This window comes from Chroicocephalus ridibundus, chromosome 2 (genome assembly GCF_963924245.1).
Source record: "Chroicocephalus ridibundus chromosome 2, bChrRid1.1, whole genome shotgun sequence".
Classification (NCBI taxonomy): domain Eukaryota; kingdom Metazoa; phylum Chordata; class Aves; order Charadriiformes; family Laridae; genus Chroicocephalus; species Chroicocephalus ridibundus.
The window spans coordinates 499,318-522,562 of record NC_086285.1 but is presented as its reverse complement, the minus strand read 5'-3'; the positions used below and the strand labels follow the sequence as shown (position 1 = coordinate 522,562).

The 23,245-nt window shown below is 73.8% G+C and overlaps 3 protein-coding genes across 8 annotated transcripts in view; 1 reads left to right on the top strand and 2 right to left on the bottom strand.

Moving 5' to 3' along the window:
• The window catches only part of LOC134510947 (oocyte zinc finger protein XlCOF26), a 125,204-nt gene that overhangs the window by 88,267 nt on the left and 13,692 nt on the right, over positions 1–23,245 (bottom strand). The window lies entirely within an intron of this gene.
• Positions 337–5,494, bottom strand: CDK5 (cyclin dependent kinase 5). 2 transcript variants are annotated; one of them, XM_063324162.1, is made up of 12 exons: positions 5,262–5,494; positions 4,052–4,140; positions 3,874–3,941; positions 3,652–3,712; positions 3,294–3,350; positions 3,074–3,169; positions 1,664–1,738; positions 1,452–1,548; positions 1,299–1,368; positions 1,118–1,178; positions 963–1,043; positions 337–829 (listed from the first exon to the last, which is right to left on the bottom strand). In XM_063324162.1, the coding sequence occupies exons 1-12, from the start codon at positions 5,464–5,466 to the stop codon at positions 743–745; spliced, it is 1,047 nt and encodes a 348-aa protein (XP_063180232.1). In that variant the 5' UTR covers positions 5,467–5,494; the 3' UTR covers positions 337–742. The 2 variants fall into 2 exon arrangements, with proteins under 2 accessions (XP_063180232.1, XP_063180233.1); XM_063324163.1 differs by lacking the exon at positions 5,262–5,494 and adding an exon at positions 4,246–4,373 and having other exon boundaries at positions 347–829.
• On the top strand, positions 4,545–22,867 carry SLC4A2 (solute carrier family 4 member 2). Of its 5 annotated transcripts, XM_063324140.1 has the most exons (25): positions 4,545–4,757; positions 5,436–5,499; positions 6,765–6,939; positions 10,735–10,879; positions 14,763–14,934; positions 15,003–15,238; positions 15,400–15,524; positions 15,647–15,873; positions 16,109–16,245; positions 16,357–16,537; positions 16,623–16,758; positions 16,944–17,127; positions 17,235–17,349; positions 17,427–17,611; positions 17,741–17,954; positions 18,049–18,270; positions 18,431–18,579; positions 18,717–18,911; positions 19,385–19,603; positions 19,731–19,820; positions 19,990–20,156; positions 20,967–21,220; positions 21,479–21,648; positions 21,929–22,102; positions 22,206–22,867. In XM_063324140.1, exons 4-25 carry the CDS (start codon positions 10,820–10,822, stop codon positions 22,284–22,286), a joined length of 3,693 nt encoding a protein of 1,230 aa, XP_063180210.1. In that variant the 5' UTR covers positions 4,545–4,757; positions 5,436–5,499; positions 6,765–6,939; positions 10,735–10,819; the 3' UTR covers positions 22,287–22,867. The 5 variants fall into 5 exon arrangements, with proteins under 5 accessions (XP_063180210.1, XP_063180211.1, XP_063180212.1 ...); XM_063324141.1 differs by lacking the exon at positions 6,765–6,939; XM_063324142.1 differs by lacking the exons at positions 4,545–4,757; positions 5,436–5,499; positions 6,765–6,939 and adding an exon at positions 7,365–7,459.

The window sequence follows — 23,245 nt, the reverse complement described above, 5'->3', positions numbered from 1 at the left end:
CCAGCCCTGCGCCCACCTACCTGCATGCCCTGCCTCTGCCCCCCCCCCCGCTGCGCTGTACATGAACTGCTCGCTGCGGCCCCCCCCCAATTAAAGAGCTGCCCCAGCCCCGGCTCCTGTGCTGCTGGGGGGGGGGCACAGGGGGTCCGCGCTGAGCAGGGGGGGCTGGGGGGGTTCCCCGGCCCCCCCGGGAAGGAGGAGGCAGGCGCTGGGGAGGGGGAAGCTCTTTATGGAGGTAACAAACGCGCGTCCACCCACCTACAGCAGCACGGTACAAAAGGAACGGGGCGCCCTCCCCCCCCCCCCCCCCCGGGGGAGCTGACACCCCGGAGTGGGGGGGGGGGCAAGGAGAGGAGGGATGGGGCGTCCCACCCCCCCCCGGGGTCCCCGCGCCTGGTCCCGGAGGGTCCTGCCCCTCCACCGGCACCGTGTCCCCGGGGAGGGCTCCCCGCGCCCCCGGCCCCCCCGCAGGGCTGGGGGGAGGGGGGGGTCAGGGTTTGGGGGGGGGGGGGGGGGGGCGTACCAGCCCCCCGCAGCCGGGGCAGAACCGGGGCGGCGTTGGGTTAAAAACCTAATAAATAGGGGTTGGGGGGGATGGGGGGGGCGCTGCGGTGTCGGGGTGCTGGCACCTCGCTCCTCACCTGGCGTCCCCCCCGCTGCCCTGGGGGGCTGTGCTCCCCCCCCCCGCCCCCCAGCGTGGCCGGCAGCGTGCGGGGGGGGCCGTGCCGGCGGCGGGGGGGCCCTATGGGGGGCAGAAGTCTGTGAAATAGGGGTGCTGCAGAGCCTCCTCCGCCGATATCCGCTGCACCGGGTTGCACTTCAGCAGGTTCTGGGGGGGGGGGGGGGAGAGAAGGTGGGAGGTGCAGCCGAGGGGACCCCCCCCGGCCCGGCGTGGGGCTGCGAGGGGTGAGGACCCCCCCCAAAACCCCCCCCCCCCGCTCTGAGATGGGCAGAGCGCTCACCTGCAGCAGGTCCCGGCCGGTGGCGTTGAGCTTGGGCACCACGTTGACCAGGGAGGTGGTGGCGGGGTACATGGGGTAGGGCTGGGGGGGCACAGAGGTCAGCCCCGGCCCCCCCGACCCCCCCCAAAAAGGTTACCAGCCCCCCCCCGCCTCACCTTGTAGTCCGGCAGCTTGGCCATGGCCGGCCACTGCTCCTCCGTGGGGGTTCCCAGCAGCGTGGGGGGGGACAGCGGTCAAGGGCCACCACGGGAGGTACCTGGGCCCCCACCCCCACCCCCCCGCAGATCCCCCACCCCAGGAGAGGGGGCGTCCTCCTCCCCCCGCACCCGAGGATATCGGAAAATCCGTTTCAGCTGGTCGTCCACGTCGTTGCCCGGGAACAGCGGCCGCCCCGCGTTGGCCAGCTCTGGGGTGGGGGGCAGAGGGGATGAGCACCCCGCGGTGGCACACAGCCCCCCCCGCGCAGGTAGCCCCCCCCCCCGGCACTACCTGCGAAGATGCAGCCGGCCGACCACATGTCGATGGAGGTGGAGTAGAGCTTGGCACCGAAGAGCACGTCGGGGGGCCGGTACCAGAGCGTGACCACCTGGGCAGAGGGAGGGAGGGACGGGGGGGGCACCGGTCGGCCGAGACCCCCCCTTTCCTCCAGCGAAAGCGCGTCCCGGCCCCCCCAGCTCACCGTCCCGGCCCCCCCAGCTCACCTCGGCCGAGTAGCAGCGCACGGGGATGCCGAATGCGCGGGCCAGCCCGAAGTCGGCCAGTTTGAGTTCCCCGTTCTGCTGGGAAAGCGCCGGGTCAGCGGGACGGCACGGGGGACGCGGTGCGCAGCCGGCATGGCACGGCATGGCACGGCACGCTGGCATGGTGCTCCGTCGGCGTGGCACGGCATGGCACGGCATGCTGGCATGGTGCTCCGTCGGCGTGGCACGGCATGCAGCCCCAGCATTGCTGGCACAGTGCGCAGCCGGCACGGCACGCAGCTGGCATGGCACGGCACGCAGCCCTGGCGTCGCTGGCGTGATGCACAGATAGCACGGCGCGCAGCCGGCACGGCACACAGCCGGCACGGCACGGCACGGCACACAGCCCCAGCATCGCTGGCACAGTGTGCAGCCGGCACAGCACACAGTTGGCACGGCACAGCACACAGCCCCGGTGTTGCTGGCACGGTGCACAGCCGGCATGGCGCACAGCCGGCACGGCACAGCACGCAACCCTGGCCATTGCCGGCACAGTGCACAGCCGGCAGCTGGCACAGCATGGCACACAGCCCCAGCCATCGCTGGCACGGCATGCAGGCGGCACGGCACAGCACACAACCCTGGTGTCACTGGCATGGTGCACAGCCAGCACGACATGCAGGCGGCACGATGCACAGCTGGCATGGCACAGCACACAGCCCCAGCCATTGCCGGCACGGCACACAGCCCCGGCCACCGCTGGCACAGCGCACAGCCAGCGTGGTACGTAGGTGACACGACACACAGCCGGCATGGCATGGCACACAGCCCCGGCCACCGCTGGCACAGCTGGCACAGCACGGCACACAGCCCTAGTGTCACTGGCATGGCACGCAGCCGGCATGGCATGCAGCTCCGGCCATCACTGGCACAGCAGGCAGCCGGCATGGCACACAGCCCCAGCTGTCGACGGCGTGGTGCACAACCGGCACGGCACACAGGTGGCACGATGCACAGCCAGCACGGCGTGGTGCGCAGCCCTGGCCATCGCTCGTACGGCACGAAGCCAACATGGCGCACAGCTGGCACGGCACGCAGCCCCGGCCGTCACTGGCACGGTGCGCAGCCGACACAGCATGGCACACAGCCACAGCCGTTGCTGGCACGGCGCACAGCTGGCATGGCATACAGCCCTGGCCATCGCTGGCACAGCATGGCACGCAGTCCTGGGCATCGCTGGCATGGCTCACAGCTGGCATGGCACACATGCACACAACCCCGGCTGTTGCCGGCACGGCGCACAGCCGGCACGGCACGCAGCTAGCATGGCATGGCACGGCACGGCACGCAGCCCCAGGCATCGCCGGCATGGCACGCAGGCGCCACGGCACGGCACGCAGCCCCGACCACCGGCGCCTCCCCGTCCCTCACCCTGTTGATGAGCAGGTTCTGGGGCTTGAGGTCGCGGTGCAGGACGTTGCGGCTGTGGCAGAAGGCGAGACCCTTCAGCAGCTGGTACATGAAGGACTGGAAGGAGATCGCGGGACGCCTCAGCGGCGCCGACGGCCGGTTCTCGCGACGCTGCAGCCGGGGCAGGACCGGCCCCGGGTCCCCAAGGGCTTCCAGAGCCCCCTCCCACCCCAAAACGCACCTTGACGATCTCCGGATCCAAGTCCCCGTTGCAACTATCGAAGTACTTCTTCAGGTCCTGGGGAGGAGCCAGCGGGGGACACAGAGAGCCAGGGAATGGTTTGGGTGGGAAGGGACTTCAAAGCCCCCCCAGTGCCACCCCCTGCCCTGGGCAGGGACACCTCCCACCAGCCCAGGTTGCCCCAAGCCCCGTCCAACCTGCCCTTGAACCCCTCCAGGGATGGGGCAGCCACAGCTTCTCAGCCCCGGCGCCTCGCCACCCTCACGGGGACAAATTCCTTCCCTGCGCCTCCCCCCAGATCTCCCAAATCTCGGGTTAAAACCGTTGCCCCCGCCCCCGCTGCCACCGGGACCCCCACCTGGTCGCAGAACTCGAAGACCAGGGTCAGCTTCTTGTCGCTGTGCAGGACGTCGTGGAGCCTGCGAAGGGGACGGGGGGATGCTGAGGGGCCGGGGAAGACCTTGGGGGGGGGTCGGGGCTCCCCCCGGGGCCACGGGGGCACCCGGGTGCCCCCGTGGCCCCGGGGGGAACCCCGACCCCCCCTCTCTCCGGTGCCACCTTCGTAGCCCCCCCATCTCACCTGACGATGTTCTTGTGCTTCAGCTCCTTCAGCAGACAGATTTCCCGCAGCGCCGAGCTGGGGACGCCCTGCAGAGGGATTGGGGCGGTTTGGAGCCGGTACCGGGCACCGGGTACCGGTTACCGAGCATCTCCCCCCCCCCCCCCCCCCCCCATTCCCTTCATCCCTCCATCCTCACCTCGTCGTCATCGTCCAGCCGCACCCGCTTCAGCGCCACGATTTCGTGCGTCTCCCGGTTCTTGGCCTTGAAGACGGTGCCGTAGGTGCCTGCGGGGATGCCGGGTCGTCGTCGTCGCCGCCGCCGCACCGGGAACGGGCACCGGGAACGAGCCCCGCTCCTCCCGCCCTGCCCCGCCCCGCTCCCGGCCGTACCTTCCCCGATTTTCTCCAGTTTCTCGTATTTCTGCATCGCGCCGCGATCCGCACCCGGCCCCGCCGCACCGGCCCCGCCGCCGCCGCCGCCGCCACACCTCCCGGCAGCCCCCGCGCCGGCCACGCCCCTTCCGCCACACCTCCCGGCAGCCCCCGCGCCGGCCACGCCCCTTCCGCCACACCTCCCGGCAGCCCCCGCGCAGGCCACGCCCCCGCCCCGCCGACGCCCCGCCCCCCCAGCGCTGGTCACGCCCCCGCCACGCCTTCCCCCTCCCCGCCGGGGTTCCGGGTTCGATCCCCGCCTCCGCCCGCTCCGCCCCGCTGTACCGGGACGCCGGGACCGGCCGCGGTGGGGTTCCCATCGCGGGGGACGGGGACGGTGCTCCCACGGGGACGCTGCCGGGACACGTCGCGGACCCGCCCGGCGCCGCCCCGCCTCGCCCCGGCGCGCTCCCGCTGCCGCTCCGCCCCGCGGGGCCGCGCAAACCCGCCCGGCGCGGCGGGACTCTCCGGTAAGCGGCGGGGCCGGGAGCGGGAACCGGAACCGGAGCCGCCATGGGGCCCGGCGGGCTTGGCGGGGCCGGTGCCGGTGCCGGTGCCGCCCGCCCGGAATCGTCCCCGCTCCCTCCCCGCTTCCCCCGTCCCGCCCCGCCCCGGGACCCCCGGCCCCCGCCACCCCCCGACCCGGGACGGGACCCCGGGGCGCTGCACCGGCCCCGCGGCTCCACCGGCGGCACCGAATCCCGGCCCCCCCGCTGCCGCCTCCGGGACCCCCGGCGGGGGGAGCCCAGCCCGGGGGGGGGGTCGCACGGGGCGCTCCCGGGTCCCCCGGCTCCTCCGGCCGGGGCAGAAGCAGCACCCCCCCCTGCGGGCATCCCCCCGGGACCCTCCGCGACCCCCCGGGAGCCCCTTGGACCCCTTGGAACCACCGGGACCCCCATGGACTTCCCCACAAACCCTCCTGGAACCCCCCCCCCGCCCCGCACCCGGCGTCTCTGCCATCGGGGGCGTCGCACCTCGGTCCCCTCCCGCCGCCGCCGCCGCACCTCCGGGGCCGGTTCCACACGTGGCCCTGGCCACCTTCCCGCGCCGGAGCCGGCCCCGGTGGCCACAGCTGCCCCGGGCCGCGGCGGGGTTTGGCAGAGCCGTGTCGCCGCCGCTTGAGCCCTCGGTGTCTGTTTCTTTTCCAGCGGGCGCCGGCGCGACGCGTGGCAGCTCCATGCCCTTCCCTCCCGCCTCCTGAGCCCGACGCAGGTGAGGAACGTGGCGCCCAGGAGCCGACCCGGCGCGTGTGGCACCGCCGTCCCGCACCCACCGGCCTCCCCCCACTGCCCCGAGCGGGGGGGACCCTCCTGCGGCGCCCGCGGGGGTTGGCGCCCACCCGGCGTGGTGCGTGCCGGGAGCTGCGGTGCCGGGTGGCGAGCGGCGCTGCCCGCTTGCGAAAGGCTGCCAGGGGTTGAGCAACGCCGGGCGCGCGTCCAGCCCCGCCGCCCTCCCACTCGCGTTCCGGTGGGGGCTCCCACGGCCCCCCCCGGGCTGGGGGTGGGCTTCAGGTGCTGGTGGGGGACACGGCGCCCGCGGCCTTCTGTGGCGCAGGCAGGGCTGGGGGCAGAGCCCGCGCCCGGGGGAGACCCCCCATGGTCTCTGTTTTGGCATCGGGATTGCTCCGGGGAGGGGGGGGGCGTTGTGTCGGTGGCCCGGTGGTGGCCTGTCAGCGGGGAGGGCTCCGGTCCCCCCCTTTCCGTCGTGCCCTTCGGGGTCACTGCACGGCTTCAAGGGACCGTCGCGGGATGTCATCGCCCTAATTAACAACCCCGCTCCCCGCCGGCAGCCCTTCCGCCCCCCGCCTCCCGCGGGATTTTTGGGCTGGGGTTGGGGGGGGCCGGGTGGGCTCCGCGGGGAGGATTTTGGATGGTGGGTCTGGGGCAAAATGGGGTGGTGGGGGACATTGCCGGGGAGGGGGGCGGCGGGAGCGTCCCCCATCCCGTCCATAGGACGGGATGGGGGACGCTCCCGCCGCCCCCCTCCCCGGCAACGTCCCAGGGATGGCGAGGGGGGGTCTGGCTGCCATCCCCGGCACAGCCCTGTCATTAGAGGGGACCGGGTGGCCGCAGGGACCGGGCTGGCTGCCCGATGATGCCGCGATGGGGCTTGCCGGGGTGTGTATGTGGGGTGGGGGGGTGGGGGGGCTACGCTCTCTGCCCCGCCGTGTCCCTAGACGGGACCCCCATCACCGCCGCCCAAGCTGGTGGGGGTCGTGCCCCCAACCGCTGGCAGTCGCCCGGCCCCGGCGCTCGCCGCTGGCCGCCCCCGAGCCCAGCAGGAGCCGCGGCGCAGAGGTGGGGCTGCCCGAGGAGCCGTTCCGGCACTTGGCACCGCGGCTCTGTTTGGATAAAGTGGCCTGGTGCAGGCTTGCCGAAACAAAGACTTTTCGCTGCTGCCGCTGCTGATTTTTTTGTTTTGTTTTGTTTTGTTTTGTTTTTTTCTCTCTCTCTCCCCCTTTCGCACCGGTATAAAAGCTCCCGGCGCTCGGCAGCTCGCGGTGCGACGGGGCACAACGCGGCGGCCGCACCGGCCGAGGGTCCCGCTTCGTCGCCCCTTGGCATCCCAGGGGACACCCACCGGCTTGGCCGGCACACGGCAGCCTCCGCGGGACGCCGGGGCCGCGGCCGTGCCGGCTTGGCGGGCGATGGGGTGAGTGGGGCAGAACCGGCGCCGGTGGGGAGCAGGACGGCCGGGCTCAGGCCCCCGGTGCAGCCGCGGTGGGTGGGTGGGTGGGCGCACGGCCCCCAGCCCCGCCGTGGGTGACGGTGCGGAGGCTGCGCCGAGGTGTCAGTGCCGGTGCGTGTCCCGCGGCACTGGGGGTTGGTGCGGGGGGGGGTCCCAGCCTGATGTGGGGTCTGTGGGGCAGCCCCTGCCCATGACAGCAGTGCCAGCCCTACCGGCTGTCCCCCCCCCCGTCCCAGTCCCCGGTGGCACCGGCGTGGGCGTGGGCGCGGAGCCGCGCAGCGCCGTGATTCATCTGCCGGATCCGGCGGTTTCGAGGTCGCGGGGCCGGGGGTGGGGGGGGGCCGGAGGGGGGTGAAGGATATTTTTGGTGGCGGGTTCTGAAGGAGGAAACCTCTGGCGGGCGGGAGCCGCGCTCTCGGCCCCGCTGCGTCCCGCGGCGGCCAAGGGGGTGGCGGCGTCTGCCGGGGTCTCCCGGAGCAGCCAGGTGAGGCAGGAGGGGGGAGCGGGGCCGTGTCCCCTGCCGTGGGGACCCCGCGGGGCCGGGGGGGGCTGGCACTGGGTGGCTGCGTGGGGTGGCTGCGCCTGCCCACGTTTTCGGTGGCCGTTTTTGGTGGCCACCAGCCCTTGGGTGCTGGGCACGGGGGCTGGGCTGCGGGGGGCTCGGGGGGTCTCCTGTCCCCAGGTCCCCGGGGGTGTCTCCGGGGCCCCCCTCAGCACTGTCCCCCATTTCGGGTGGCTGGGGCTCACGCCCTGCCCATGCAGGGGGGATCCTGGTGCACGGCCACGGCGGGTGCCAGTGGTGGGTGCCGGAGCCGCCCGGAGCCCAGCAGAGCCTGGGCACGGCGGGGTGCGGAGGCCGCTCGACCTTGGGGTGCTGCCGGCGGGGACGGGGACGGGGACGGCTGGTGGCTCCCACGTCGGAGATCGGAGCTCGGTGGCCGGGGGTCACCCCTTCCCGGTGCCGGGGCACAGCCCGGGGCTCCTGGGGCACGTCATCCCGGCACCATGGGCACAGCCGGAGCTGCGCCAGCCTGGTCCTGCCGCAGTTTTCCCTGGGAATTGGGCAGAGGGGGTCTGGGGGGGTGGCGCCAGCGGGAAGATGCCAAAGGATGCCGTGCGTTCGCCGTCACCGCGGTCTTGGCTGCAGATGTGGCTCCGGCTCCTGATCAGAGGTGGCACGGCGGTCACCGTCGGCGTCACCTCGGGCTGTGGCACCAGCGTGTACGACACGTGTGTGTGCGTGTGTGTGCGCTGATCCCGCCTCGGGGACCCGCTCCCGGCGCTGCCGCTGCCGGCCCAGCCCTGGCCACGGCGTGAGGAGGCACCGCGCTGCCGGCGGCACCGGGCAGGTGGGCTGTGGGGTGCCCCCGGGCCTCCCCGTCCCCCCTCCAGGGGTGTTGGGTCCATGGTGCCGGCGGGATGGCCCGGGTGGGGACGGGCTCCCTGGGCCGTGGCACGTCCCGGTGTGACGGGGTGTCGCTGCCATCTCGGCGTCGGCATCGCCTCACTTCCCGCCTTGCCCATCCCGCCACCGGCTCGGCCTCCCCTGCTGGTGCCGTCGGCGGGGCCGGGGGCACGTGGGGGCTGTGGGGCAGCCCCACGGCGCGGGGCGTGGGGCCGATCCCTCTAATCACCTGACGGGATCAGGCGGGCAGGCCGGGGCCGGTCCCAGGAATGTGACTCCGGCAGCGGCGGGAGCGGCCGGGCCGGCTGGCGCACAGGCGCTGATGGCAGCCAGCCGGTAATTACGGCGCTGGCAGCCCGTGGCCGTATCTGCGGGACCTGCCCCGCTTATCGCAGCCGCCGGCTCCCTCGCACAAGGGGCCATTGTGCCGCGGGGCTGCCGCGGGCGCTGCCACCATCCCGACACCGCGCGGCCAGAGACGGCGGCCACCACCCGCCGGTGCCCGGAGCAGGAGGAGCCGGTGCCCAGAGCCAGCGGCACGGTGCGGGGCACCCACACCGGCAGAGCTGCCATGGGGCGCCCCCACAGCCCCCGGGCACCCCAGCGCCCCGGAGCCCCATGCCGGGGGGTGGGTGCCGGCGCAGCGTGGTGCGGGGGGCGGCCATGTGCTGGCCGTGGGCTCCTCTGCGGGGCTGGCACGAGCCGCTGAGCTGTTGCCGGCCGGCTGCCCGGCCGTGCCTGCCGGGTGACTCAGCCGCCATCACGGAAAGCAGAAGTTCCCCCCCCCGGGTGACCGTCACCATTTCCAGCGGGGTCAGGCCACCGGCTGCCGGGCACCGTGTGTCCCCTGCGTGGCTGGACCTGGCACCGCGGCAGCAGCGCCAGCGGTGGGGCGAGGGGCCGGAGCCGGCTCCCCCGCGCCGGTGAGAGCGCAGCTCGGCGCCGCTTCCCAGCCCGGCGTTCCCGGAGAACAATCCCAAGTGTGTTCCCGGGGCTCTAATCCCCGCGATTAACCCCAAAAAGCTTCTTAGGGCCGGCAGCGGGCAGCGCTTTCCCGCGCCGGAGCCCCGGCACCCGCGGTGGCCCAGCGCCGCGTCCCCGGGGAGGGTGGGACGGTGGCAGCTGGCGGCACGAAGGAACTGGCTGGTGGCTCGACGCCGCTGACCCTCCTGGGGGGCTCTGCCCCCCAACCCGGTGCCCCGCAGCCCCCGCTCCCGGCACCGGGGACCCCCCCACACCCCATTTGCTGGTCCCAAATCCTTGGGGCTGGGGGGACGCAGCCGCGTGGGACCAACCCGGTGTCACCCCACAAAGGTAGTTTGGGGGCCCCGGCTCCGTTTTGGGGGCGGGGGAGCGGAGACACCGTCTCATCCCCCACCAGTTCCATCCCCGGGTGAGGGGCACTGGTGAGACTGGAGCTGTGCCGGGTGGGCTCCCGTGCCATGGCGGGGGGCTCGGGCACAGCGATACGGGGGGCACGAGTTGTGTGTGGGGGGGAGTTTTGGCTGCCGGTTGGGGTTTGGCGCGCGCCCTGGCAGAGCGGCTGTGGGATAATCTGGGCGGCTGGAATGTGGATGTGCTGGCTCCGGCTCCGGCCCCGGCTGGGGATTAGGGAAACCGGGAGCGCCGAAATGAGGAGAAAGTACCATCCGGTGCCGCGGTCGGGCTCGAGGAGCCGCGGCCTCGGCGTCGGCCGAGGCCGCGGCTCCTCGAGCCCGACCGCGGCCACCAGTGGGGGAGACGGTGACGAGGACGGTGATGGCGAGGCACCCATGTGAGACGCAGTCATCCGTCACCACCCTTCTCGGTCCCCCGCCGTCACGTGGGGGACCACCTCCTGTGGCCATAAACCCGGCACGCCGGTGCCGCCAGGGTCAGCCCGGTGCCGGGGGGAGCTGCTGAGGGGCAAGTGTGGGGGCGAAGATGGCCGGTGGGCTGGTATGGGGGTGCTGGGAGGAGGCTGGAGGGAGGGATTGGGCACTGGGTGTCCGGCAGTGCTGTCACCCCCCGGGGTCTGGCTCCCTGCCGGCGCCCCACGCGGCTGGGCTGGTGCCCGGGGTCTCGCCATGGGGGTTCTGGCCCCTGTCCCGCTGCCCCGGCTCCTCTCCCCTCCCGGCGTTTGTCTTGGCCCCCGCTCTCCCGCTCCCACCCCCGGCCAAGACAAACCGGCCCCGAGCCAGCCCTGCCCGCGCCGCGCCCCGGGACGCCGAGCAGGGGCAGACCCCGGACCCCCGCCCGCGGCACTGCCCCGGCGCTGGCGCCCGGTGCCGGGGGAGAAGCGGATGTCCACGCGGCCCCTCGGGGCATCGCCGGTGCCGGGGGAGCACCCTGAGCCCCCCATCTCTGCCCCCCAGGTTATGCTGCCCCGACAGCGTCCCCTGAGCCCCCGCGAGAAGGAGAAGGGCTGAGCCGGGGGCGCCGCGGTGCCGCGCCAGCGCCATGACCCACTCCCAGGTGTCCTCCGAGATCCACCACATCATCTCCTCCGCCTTCCAGAGCGTAAGTGCCGCGGCGGCCACGGCCCCGTGGGGGGCTGATGGGGGCTGGGGGGCTGCACCCACCGGCCGGGCGAGGGGTGCCACGGCATGACACCGCAGGGTGCTGCCCCACTGCCCGGCCGCGGGGCAGGGCTGTGCCCCACGGCAGCCAGCCTGTGCCGGGGCGGTGGGTGCCCTTCAGGCAGGTGCTGCCGGGGTGCGTCGTGCCAGGGCCACCATCTCCGCCGGTGCCACTCGCCTGCCCCGGCCGCGCGCGGTGCCAGCGGTGCCCTCGGCGCGGGTTCTGGGGCTGGGTTAATGATTCACCCTTTGCGTCGCGCTGCCGGCGCCATTGGGCAAGTCCCCATCGCCGCGCACGTGACCGGGAACGGGACCTGCGTCCCCTTCCCGCGGCTCTGCCACCCATGGATTTCCTCCTGCGCTCCCCGGTAAGCCGCGGCCTCACCAGGCTGGGGGACCCCGCGCCCCGTCCCACGGCCGAAGCTGTCCCCGGCAAAGCCGTGGCTGCCGCGCAGGCGATGGAGCGTGCCGGGCACATGGGGACGCGGGGCATCGCCCTGGGACAGGGCGCGGGGTCGGGAGCAGCTCGGCCCCACCGACCCCTGGCCGGGCACCCCGGGGACACCGCGCACGTGGGGACGCCGGCGCTGGGTCACGCCAGGCCGGGGACCCGGCGGGTTTGGCGAGAGGGGTCTGCCGTTTGGCAAGGGGGTTCTGCCGCCGTCACGTGGCGCCTCGATGCCATGGGTGGTGGGTGCGAGGGGACGCGCGGGTCTGCCCGGTCCCTGTCACCCCCACGGCGCTACCCCGGGGGTTTGGGGTCACCCCACGTTTGGGGTCGGGGTCAGGGGACCGCGGGGACCTCAGGACACGGCGCCTGGGCCGGGATGTGCCGGGCTGGGGGGGCTGTGCCACAGGGCACCGTCCCCAGGGGGGCGTGACAGCCCCCACCGCCGCTGCCCGGGGGTGTCCCGGCAGGGGACGGTGCCCGGGGTACCCCTGTCCCCACCCCGGCCCTCCCCCATGTCTGGGCGACCCCGTCCTCCCCGTCCCGGTGTCCCCCTCCCCACACCCCCCTCGGGGGTCCCGGGGGGTCATCGGGGGTGGCCGGGGCAGCGCAGGGACCGTCCCTGGGGGGGCCGTGGCGGGGGGGGGTCAGCAGTGCAACCCCAGAAGGAATTGAGGGGGGGGGGGCAAAGCTCCCACCTTACCGGGGGCTTTACCGGCGGGGGGGAAGCCGTGCGTTACCGTTACCGGGGGGGGGCTGTGACCCGACGTGACCTCTGCAGCGCTGGGGGGGTCAGCGCACACACGGGGGGGGTCGTTGTGTGGCCGCGAGCAGAGTCGGTGCGTTCCTGGGGACGGGGGGGGCATCGCCGGGTTCGGGGCGTTGCCGGGGGGGTCGGTGCATTCCCGCGGGGGGGGTCGGTGCATTCCCGGGGGCCCGTGCATCGCCGGAGGGGGGGGCGGCTCTGCGTGCCGGGGGTCGGTGCATTCCCGGGGCGGGGCGGGGGGGGGCCGTGCATTGCCCGGGGGCCGGTGCATTCCCGGCGGGACGGAGCCCGGCCGGGGGGGTCGGTGCCTTCCCCGGGGGGGCGGGTGTGTTGGTGCGTTCCCGGGGGGGTCAGAGCTCGGCCGGGGGGGATGAGGGGGTCGGAGCAGTGCCCGGGGGGGGAGGGGGGCGGGTGGGTCGGTGCATTCCTGGGGGTGCCGGACCTCGGCCGGGGGGGGTCGGAGCCCGGCGGGGGGGGTCGGTGCATTGCCCAGGGGGAGGTCAGAGCTCGGCCGCGGGGGGGTCGGTGCGTTCCTGGGGATGCCGGACCTCGGCCGGGGGGGTGCTGGGGGAGTGGGATGCCGGGGGGGGTCGGTGGGATGTCGGTGGGCGGTGGGATGCCGGGGGGGGGTCCGTGGGATGCAGGGGGGGTGGGATGCCGGGGGGGTTTCGGTGGGATGCCGGGGGGGTCAGTGCGATGCCGGTGATCGGTGGGATGGCGGGGGGAGTCGGTGGGATGCCGGGGGGGGTGGGATGCCGGGGGGGTCAGTGCGATGCCGGTGGTCGGTGGGATGCCGGGGGGTCGGTGGGATGCCGGGGCGGTGGGATGCCGGGGGGGTCGGTGGGATGCCGGGGGGGTCAGTGCGATGCCGGTGGTCGGTGGGATGCCGGGGGAGTGGGATGCCGGGGGGGTCGGTGGGATGCCGGGGGGGTGGGATGCCGTGGGGGTGGGATGCCGGGGGGGTGGGATGCCGGGGGGGTGGGATGCCGGGGGGGTCGGTGGGATGCCGGGGGGGGGCAGCGCGGTGCTGCGGGCGCCGGCGGTGCCCTCTGCGGGCCGCTGTCACCTTGAGGCGGGCGCGGGGCGGCTCCGTCAATATTTGGCGAGGCCGGGGAAGGAGCCGCCGCCCCCCCCCGGACCCCCCCGTCCCCCGCCGCCCCCATCCCCGGCCGGGCCGGGCCGGGCCGCGCCGCCCCGATAAAGCGCTGCGGGAGCTGCGGCGGGAGCGCGGCTCCGCCATGACTCAGGTAGGACCGGCCGGGCGGGGACGCGCCCCCCCCCCGCAACGCCCCGCAACCCCCCGGAACCCCCCGCCCCTCCCAGCCCCGCACCCCCCCGGCACTCCCGCAACCCCCCCCCCCCGCCCCGCTCCGCGCTCCTGCACCCCCCACCCCCCGGTGCTCCCCCCCAGCCCCGCACACCCCCTGCCCCCCCCGGCACCCTGCGGTCCCCCAGTCCCGCACCCCCCTGCGTCCCCTACCCCCCCGCACACCCCCCCTTGCACCCCCTGCACCTGCAACAGCCCCCCCCCCCCCGTGCACCCCATCACCCACAGTGGGGTGCACCAGCAGCGCTGGGACGGGGGCACGGCACCGGGGGCACCGCGGGGGCAGGGGCTGGCGCAGGAGGTGGGGGCACGGCACCGGGGTGCTGGGGGTGCACAGAGGGGTACGGCACCGGGCACGGCTCTGGGGGTACGCAGGGGGGGCACGGCACCAGGCACGGCTCTGGGGGTACGCAGGGGGGGCACGGCACCAGGCACGGCACTGGGGGTACGCAGGGGGGGCACGGCACCGGGCACGGCTCTGGGGGTACACAGGGGGGCACGGCACCGGGCACGGCTCTGGGGGTACACAGGGGGGCACAGTGACGGGGGTGCTGGGTCCAGGCTGACTGGGGAGCGGGGCACCGGGGTGCGGGGGCACGTGTGGGGGGAGCGTGGCACCAGGGCTGCGCTGGGGGTACCGGGGGTACATGGGGAGACCATGTCACTGGTGCTGCCGGGTCGGGGCTGAGCTGGGGAGCAGGGCACTGGGGATACTGGGGATACTGGGGATACCAGGTGTACGTGGGGAGAGCGTGGCACCGGGGCACGATGGCGGGGATGCCCGATCGGGGCTGCTCTGGGGAGCAGGGCACTGGGGGGACTGGGGGTACACGGGGAGACCATGGTACCGGGCACAGCACCGGGGATGCGGGGTTGGGGCTGCACTGGGGACAGCGGGGACGCGTGGGGAGAGGACGGCACCGGGGTACAGCACCGGGGATGCCGGGTCGGGGCTGTGCTGGGGAGCAGGACACCGGGGACACCGGGGGTACATGGGGAGACCACGGCCCCAGTGGTGCGCTGTGGCCAGGCGCCGGGGCGCTGGGGTACCCGCGGGGGAGCGCGGCACCGGGGCACAGTGCTGAGGCTGGGGGGTGCCGGGCGCGCTGGGTGCAAACGGCTCCGCTGAGCGCCCGGCGCCGGGGTGCGCGTCCCACGCCGTGCCGGGGTGCACGTCCCGCGGGTGCGGGGCCTTTGGGGACCCCGCAGAGCCGCTGCGCGGGGGTGTGCGACCGTGGCCAGCGGCAGTGCCGGTGCCCGCTGAGCCCGCTGCCGCCCCGCAGCCCGAGCAGGAGGCGCCGGGCGCCGGGTCGCCCACCTTCGGGGGGGAGGAGGAGGAGGAGAAGGACCTGAACAAGGCGCTGGGCGTCGAGCGGTTCGAGGAGATCCTGAGCGAGGCGCACCCCCGCAACGCCGAGGAGGCCGGGCGCAGCTACGGCGAGGAGGACTTCGAGTGTGAGTGGGGGCCGGGGGGCGGCGGGGGGGCAGCAGGCAGGACCCCGACCCTGCCCTGTCCCCCGCAGACCACCGCCAGTCGTCCCACCACATCCACCACCCCCTCTCCACCCACCTGCCCCCCGACGCCCGCCGCAAGAAGGGGGTGCCCAAAAAGGGCAAGAAGAAGCACCGCCGCGCCTCCGTCCCCGGCGAGACCCCCACCATCGAGGAGGCCGAAGAGGATGAGGACGAGGCGTGCGACACGGAGACGGAGCGCTCGGCGGAGGAGCTCCAGCAGCCCGGCCCCCCCGAGGCCGTGCAGGTGAGGGCAGGGCTGGGAGCGGGGGGCAGCGCTGGGGCCCCCCTGGCTCTGGGGGCTCCCGGGGCGGGCGGCTGGGTGCCACCGCGGTGCCGGAGCCGGTGGCACCGGTGCCTGGAGGACACGGCTCTGTGGCAGCCGGTTCCTCCCGCGTCCCGTCGCAGTTCTTCCTGCAGGAGGACGAGGTGACCGACCGCCGGGCGGAGGAGCCGGGGACCCCCACGGCGCAGCCCGGCTCCCCCCCGCAGCCCCGAGGGTCCGCATCCCCCAGGGGCGCCCGGGCAGGCAGGTGAGCGGGGGCCGGGGCTCGGCCGGGGCTGGGGCTCTCAGGGGGTGGGCAGCCCCCTCCGGCCGCCCCACAGCGGGGAGGCTGGGGGGGGCTCAGCTCTGGGGCGGGTGCCTTCCTCGCAGCCCCGATGAGGAGGAGGGAGGTGCGGAGGAGGAGGCGGCCGCCGCCGAGGCCGGCTCCCCCGGTCGCCCCGTGGCCAAGTCGCAGCCGGGGCACCGCAGCTACAACCTGCACGAGCGGCGGCGCATCGGCAGCATGACGGGCGCGGAGCAGGCCCGGTACCAGAAGATGCCGACGGACGAGTCGGAGGCGCAGACGCTGGCCTCGGCCGACCTGGACTACATGAAAAGTGAGTGGGGGGCACCCCACACCCCGGGGGCCGCGCCGGCCCCGGCTGTTGTCATGTCTGCCACAGAGCTCCCCGGCGGGATCACGCAGCCTTCGGCACGGGGGTCCCTCTGCTCCGAGCCACCCCGGGCAGGCTGCCAGCCCACGGCTGCCCGTGCCGGGGCTCGGTGGCCCCCCCGGACCAGGGCTCCCAGGTTGCCCACCCGCCGCCATCGCTGTCCCCCCCGTCTCTGCAGGTCACCGCTTCGAGGACGTGCCGGGGGTGCGCCGGCACCTGGTGCGGAAGAGCGCCAAGGCACAGGTGGTCCACGTCAGCAAGGACCACAAGGAGCCCAGCACGCGGCAGCGCAAGCAGGACCGGCAGCCCCACGAGGTGCCGGGGGTCCCGGGGGAGCGGCTGGGTGGGTGCGGGTGGGAGGCTGCCCACGCACGGTGCCGCGGGAGGGTCCCCGCCATCCCGGCGCTGACCCGGCGGCGCCGGCAGGTCTTCGTGGAGCTGAACGAGCTGGTGGTGGACAAGAACCAGGAGCTGCAGTGGAAGGAGACGGCGCGTTGGATCAAGTTTGAGGAGGACGTGGAGGAGGAGACGGACCGCTGGGGCAAGCCCCACGTGGCCTCCCTGTCCTTCCGCAGCCTCCTGGAGCTGCGCAAGACCCTGTCCCACGGTAGGGAGGCGGGGATGGCCCCGGGGGACCGGGCAAGGGGGGGGTCCCCGTCCCCGCTGGCCTCAGCCCCCGCTCCCTCGCCCAGGGGCCGTGCTCCTCGACCTGGACCAGAAGACGCTGCCGGGGGTGGCTCACCAGGTGGTGGAGCAGATGGTCATCACCGACCAGATCCGGGCCGAGGACCGCGCCAACGTGCTGCGGGCGCTGCTGCTCAAGCACAGGTGAGGGCGGGGGGCAGCGACCCACAGCGTCCCCCCACCTCCGCCGGGATCTGCTCCCCGTGGCCCCAGCGACCGTGCTCTCCCCGGCACGGCCGGCGTGCAGCGTGCCGGCGGGGGTGGCGGTGCCGGGCTGCCGGCCGCTCTCCCCCGGGGCCACCACGGGCAGCCCTGGCTTTGCCCCGCAGCCACCCGAGCGACGAGAAGGACTTCTCCTTCCCCCGCAACATCTCGGCGGGCAGCCTGGGCTCGCTGCTCGTGCACCACCACAGCACCAACCACGTGGCCGAGGGCAGCGAGCCGGCCGTCACCGAGCCCCTCATCGCTGGCCACGCCGCGGAGCACGACACGCGCGTCGACGTGGAGCGGGAGGTGAGCCCGGCCCCCGCGGCTGCCCCACGCCGGCCCCAGCCTTCCTCCCGGCCCGCCACCGCTCCTCGTCCTCGGGAGGGGCCCTGACCCCAGCCCTGTCCCCGCAGAGGGAGGTGCTCACCCCCACGCCCCCCGCCGGCATCACCCGCTCCAAGTCCAAGCACGAGCTGAAGCTGCTGGAGAAGATCCCGGACAACGCCGAGGCCACGGTGGTGCTCGTGGGTACGGAGGGGTTGGCAGGGAGTGGGGGTTCGGGGGCGGTGTGTTGGGCTCCCCCGGTGACCCCCGGTGCCCCCCAGGCTGCGTGGAGTTCCTGGACCAGCCCACCATGGCCTTCGTGCGGCTGCAGGAGGCGGTGGAGCTGGACTCGGTGCTGGAGGTGCCCGTCCCCGTGCGGTTCCTCTTCGTGCTGCTGGGCCCCAGCAGCACCCACATGGACTACCACGAGATCGGGCGCTCCATCTCCACCCTCATGTCCGACAAGGTGGGTGCCGGGCCCCCGCCGCGGCTGGGCTGGGGGTCCCCGTGGTGCTGTGCCCCCGCCGCGGCCGGGCTGGGGGTCCCCGCGGTGCCACACCGGGCGGTGGCTCTGACGCCGCCGTCGTCCCGCCAGCAATTCCACGAGGCCGCCTACCTGGCCGACGACCGCCACGACCTCCTCAACGCCATCAACGAGTTCCTGGACTGCAGTGTGGTGCTGCCGCCCTCCGAGGTGCAGGGCGAGGAGCTGCTGCGCAGCGTCGCCCACTTCCAGCGCGAGATGCTGAAGAAGCGGGAGGAGCAGGAGCGGCGGCTGCTGCTGGAGCCCAAGTCCCCCGAGGAGAAAGGTGCCGGGGGGACGGGATGGGGGACGGGGATGGTGGGGGGCACCCGCGTGGCGGGGTCTCACCGTCCGTCCGTCCGTCCGTCCGCGGGGCGCAGCGCTGCTGAAGCTGAAGGTGGTGGAGGGCGAGGGCGAGGAGGAGGACGATCCCCTGCGGCGCACGGGACGGCCCTTTGGGGGCCTGATCCGGGACGTGCGGCGGCGGTACCCCAAGTACCTGAGCGACTTCAGGGACGCCCTCAACCCCCAGTGCATCGCAGCCGTCATCTTCATCTACTTCGCCGCGCTGTCGCCGGCCATCACCTTCGGAGGGCTGCTGGGTGAGCGCCGGGGGGGGGAACGGCACCGCCGGCGGGGGGGGGACCGGCGCGGGGCACTGCAGCGGGTCACTGTGGGTGCTACCGGGGCCACCCACTGGCTGTGACGCCGGGGACGAAGGGCCGGCGGGTGTCCTGTGTCCTGATGCTGTCCTGCCCGCAGGGGAGAAGACGCAGGACCTGATCGGGGTGTCGGAGCTGATCATCTCCACGTCGCTGCAGGGCGTCCTCTTCTGCCTGCTGGGCGCCCAGCCCCTGCTCGTCATCGGCTTCTCGGGGCCCCTCCTCGTCTTCGAGGAGGCTTTCTTCACGGTGAGAGCGGGGCGGGCCGGGGGGACGTTCCTGGGTGCTGGGGGGCAGGCATCGGGGGATGTCGGTGCCCCAGCCCCGCGGCCGCCCCTCCTGCTGACGCCCCTCCCTCCGTCCCTCCGCCCCGACGGCACCGGCAGTTCTGCACCTCCAACGGGCTGGAGTACCTGGTGGGGCGCGTCTGGATCGGCTTCTGGCTCATCCTCATCGTGCTGGTCATGGTGGCCTTCGAGGGCAGCTTCCTGGTGCGCTTCGTCTCCCGCTTCACCCAGGAGATCTTCGCCTTCCTCATCTCCCTCATCTTCATCTATGAGACCTTCTCCAAGCTGGCCAAGGTGAGCCGCGGGGCCGGGGCTGGTGTCCGTGGGGCCGGGGATGGTGTCTGTGGGGCCGGGGATGGTGTCTGTGGGGCCGGGGCTGGTGTCCATGGGGCTGGGGCTGGTGTCTGTGGGGCCAGGGCCGGAGCCTGTGGGGCTAGAGCTGGTGTCCATGGGCCTGGGGCCAGTGTCCATGGGGCCGGGGCTGGTGTCTGTGGGGCCAGGGCTGGTGTCTGTGGGGCCGGGGATGATGTCTGTGGGGCTGGGGCTGGTGTCCGTGGGGCCAGGGCAGGGTCTGTGGGGCTGGGGCTGGTGTCTGTGGGGCCAGGGCCAGTGTCCGTAGGGCCAGGGCTGGGTCTGTGGGGCTGGAGCTGGAGTCCATGGGGCTGGGGCCAGTGTCTGCCGGGCTGGGGCCGGTGCGTGTGGGGCCGGGGCCGGTGTCCGCGGGGCCGGGGCCAGGCAGGACCGTCCTGAGCACGGCGCCGCCGCAGATCTTCCAGGAGCACCCCCTGCACGGCTGCCTGCGGGCCAACGGCAGTGGGGCGGAGGCGGAGGCGTGGAGGAACGCCAGCGCGGCGCCCGCCAACGCCGCAGCCAAGGTGACGGGGCAGCCCAACACGGCGCTGCTCTCGCTGGTGCTCATGGCCGGCACCTTCTTCATCGCCTTCTTCCTGCGCAAGTTCAAGAACAGCCGGTTCTTCCCCGGACGGGTGCGTGGGGCAGGCGGGACGGCCCCGGGGTGAGCCCAGCTTGGGGGGCAGAGCTGAGCCGGGGCGGGGGGGATGGGGGGTGCTGGGGCCGGGCTGACCCTGCTCTTCCCCCCCCGCCCTCCCCCAGATCCGGCGGCTCATCGGGGACTTCGGGGTGCCCATCGCCATCCTGGTGATGGTGCTGGTGGACTACGGCATCCGGGACACCTACACGCAGGTCAGCACCCAGCCGGCCCCCCCGCCCCGGGCAGGACCCCCCCACCCCGCACCCTCCTGCCGCGGTGGGTCCCGGTGCCGCGGTGGGTCCCGGTGCTGTGGTGGGGGTCCCTCCCCGGGGGGCAGAGCCGGTGTCCCCCCCCCCAGCGCCTCTCGCCCCCTCCCCGCAGAAGCTGAGCGTGCCCAGCGGGTTCTCGGTGACGGCCCCCGACAAGCGGGGCTGGGTGATCAACCCCCTGGGCGAGAAGAGCGACTTCCCCGTCTGGATGATGGTGGCCAGCGGCCTCCCCGCCGTCCTCGTCTTCATCCTCATCTTCATGGAGACGCAGATCACCACGTGAGCGCAGCGGGGCCGGGAGGGGGCAGGCGGGGCCTGCTGTGCTGTGCCATGCTGTGCCGTGCCGAGCTGTGCCACGCTGCGCCATGCCATGCCATGCCATGCCGTGCCGTGCTGTGCTGTACCACGCCAGGCCAGGCTGAGCCATGCCATGCTCCAAGCTGTGCCGTGCCAAGCTGTGCCATGCCATGCTGTGCCATGCTGTGCCGCGCCGTGCCATGCTGTGCCATGCTGTGCTGTGTGACGCTGTGCCGTGCCATGCCATGCCTGCTGTGCCGTGCCATGCCATGCCATGCCGTGCCATGCCGAGCTGCGCTGAGCTGTGCCATGTCTTGCTGAGCCGTGCCAGGCTTTGCTGTACCGTGCCAAGCCATGCCAAGCTGTGCGGTGCCACGCTGTGCCAGGCTGAGCTGTGCCAGGCTGAACTGTGCTGTGCCGTGCTGAGCCATGCCAACCTGTGCCATGCCATGCCGTGCCAGGCTGAGCTTTGCAGTGCCATGCCAAGCTTTTACCACACTGTGCTGAGCTGTGCAATGCCAGGCTGAGCTGTGCCATGCCGTGCCAGGCTGAGCTGTGCCGCACTGTGCAGAGCCGAGCCATGCCAAGCTTTGCTGTGCCATGCCACACTGAACCGTGCTGTGCCAAGCTGTGCAATGCCATGCTGAGCTGTGCCATGCTGAACCGTGCCAGGCTGAGCCGAGCCATGCCATGCCAAGCTTTGCCGAGCCATGCTGTGCCATGCCATGCCGTCCCATGCCAAGCTTTGCCGTGCTGTGCCGAGCCGTGCCGACGGTCTGCCCTTGTGCCCAGGCTGATCATCAGCAAGAAGGAGCGGATGCTGCAGAAGGGCTCCGGGTTCCACCTCGACCTCCTGCTCATCGTGGCCATGGGCGGCTTCTTCGCGCTCTTCGGGCTGCCGTGGCTCGCGGCGGCCACCGTGCGCTCCGTCACCCACGCCAACGCCCTCACCGTCATGAGCAAGGCTGTGGCGCCCGGGGACAAGCCCAAGATCCAGGAGGTGAAGGAGCAGCGGGTCACCGGGCTGCTGGTGGCCGTGCTCGTCGGTAGGTGCAGCCCTGCCCGCTGTGGGTCCCGCGTGGCCACCGGGGGCCGGGCAGCCGTGGGGAGGGGGGAGCGGGCCACAGGGGCAGGGGTGCCCACAGCCCTGTCCCAACTGGCGCGGCTGTCCTCTCCCGGGGGGCACCAGTGACGCGGGACCCTCCCTGAGCCTGGGGGGTGACCGGGCAGGGAGGAGGGGGACGGGGGGGGTGTCTCAGGGCACCCCCTCCCCGGACACCACGGGTGACCCCGCTCTGTGCCAGGCCTGTCCATCGTCATCGGGGACCTGCTGCGGCAGATCCCGCTGGCCGTGCTCTTCGGCATCTTCCTCTACATGGGCGTCACCTCCCTCAATGGCATCCAGTTCTACGAGCGCCTGCAGCTGCTGCTGATGCCCCCCAAGCACCACCCCGACGTCCCCTACGTCAAAAAGGTCGGTGGGGGGGTGGACCCTTGGGGGGGTCCCCGGGGGGGTGGGACCCTCGTCTGGGGCACCCTTGGGCTGGGGGCACTGGGGCGTCTGTGTGACAGACTCTGGCAAAGCCTTTTTTTAGGGGGTCGAGGGGATGGACGAAGTTTGCGGGGGGGACATGGCCGTTCCCCCGGGGCACCCAGAGCCCGGCAGGGCCGTGGGCGCCGTGTCCCCAGGGTGGGGGAGTGCCGTGGTCATGGGGCGGGAGGGGGACGCAGGGGTGTGACGGCCGTCCCCGCAGGTGCGCACGCTGCGCATGCACCTCTTCACCGGGCTGCAGCTGGCGTGCCTGGCCGTGCTCTGGGCCGTCATGTCCACGGTGGCCTCCCTGGCCTTCCCCTTCATCCTCATCCTCACGGTGCCACTCCGCATGTGCCTGCTCAGCCGCATCTTCACCGACCGGGAGATGAAGTGTGTAAGTACCCACCGCGCGTCCCGCTGCCGCGTCCCTCGTCCCCGCGGGCGCTGGGGGCCGTGGCGGAGGGGGAGCCCCTCGCTCAGCCCCCGTCTCCCCCCAGCTGGACGCAGACGAGGCCGAGCCCATCCTCGACGAGCGGGAAGGTGTGGACGAGTACAACGAAATGCCGATGCCGGTGTGAGCGTGTGCCAGCCAGCGCGCCGGGCACGGCCGGCACGGGGCAGCGGCTGCGCAGCCGTGCCCAGCCGGGGACGGGCACCCCGCGCTCCCCGGGCCTTTGCGGGGGGGGACACCTGCCAAAGAGACGCCAGCCCCCAGCCCTGCCCCGCGGGGACCCCCACACCCCTCCCGTGCGGTACGGGGCCGGGCCGGGCCTTCGGACCCCTCGGGCGCGTCCCGACCACGCCACGGGGCAGAGCCCCCCTGGTCACCCCCCAGCAGAGCTGCAGGTCCTGGCCCTGCCCCAGCCCCCCCGCAGCCCCCGGGCTCCCCCCAGACAATCAGGCGTTTCCTAAATCCCACCGGGTTTTATTTAACAGAGTAATTTAAATGGCAATAAACAGCTTTACGAGGAGCGCGCGGGGCTGAGGGTGCCGGGGCGGTTTGGGCTGACGGTGCTGGGGGGGGGTGAGCCGTGGGCACCCCTGCGGGCAGCAGCACCCCGGGCACCCTGCGGTGCCAGGGCCGGGGGGGCCGTGCCTGCCTGTGCCCCCGCCGGGCAGAGGGCTGGGGAGGGGGGACACGGGGGTCGCCTTGTGCCAGGGCCCAGCCCGGGTGGGGGCTCTGGGCCGGCCGCTGCCTTCTACTAATAAAGAGAATGGACTTTGCACACTTTTCACCAGTTTTATTGTAAAGTTAACCCCGCTTCCCACGCACCCCCCTCCTCCCGGCTCGGGGGGCAGCCCCCTGTGCAAACAGCCACGGCCCTGCCCGACCCGGGGTCTGCCGCGGCCCCCCCAGACCCTGCGGGACCCCACGGAGGGGGGGCCCAGACCCAGCCCTCCCTCCCAGCAGCGGTGTTGGGGACACAGGGACAGCACACCCCCCCCCCTCCCCCCCCCCAAAAGTGCCACCGGGAAGCCAGGCCAGGCCCCCCCCGGCAGCAGCGACCCCTGCACTGGGCTGGGGGCGTCAGGGCCG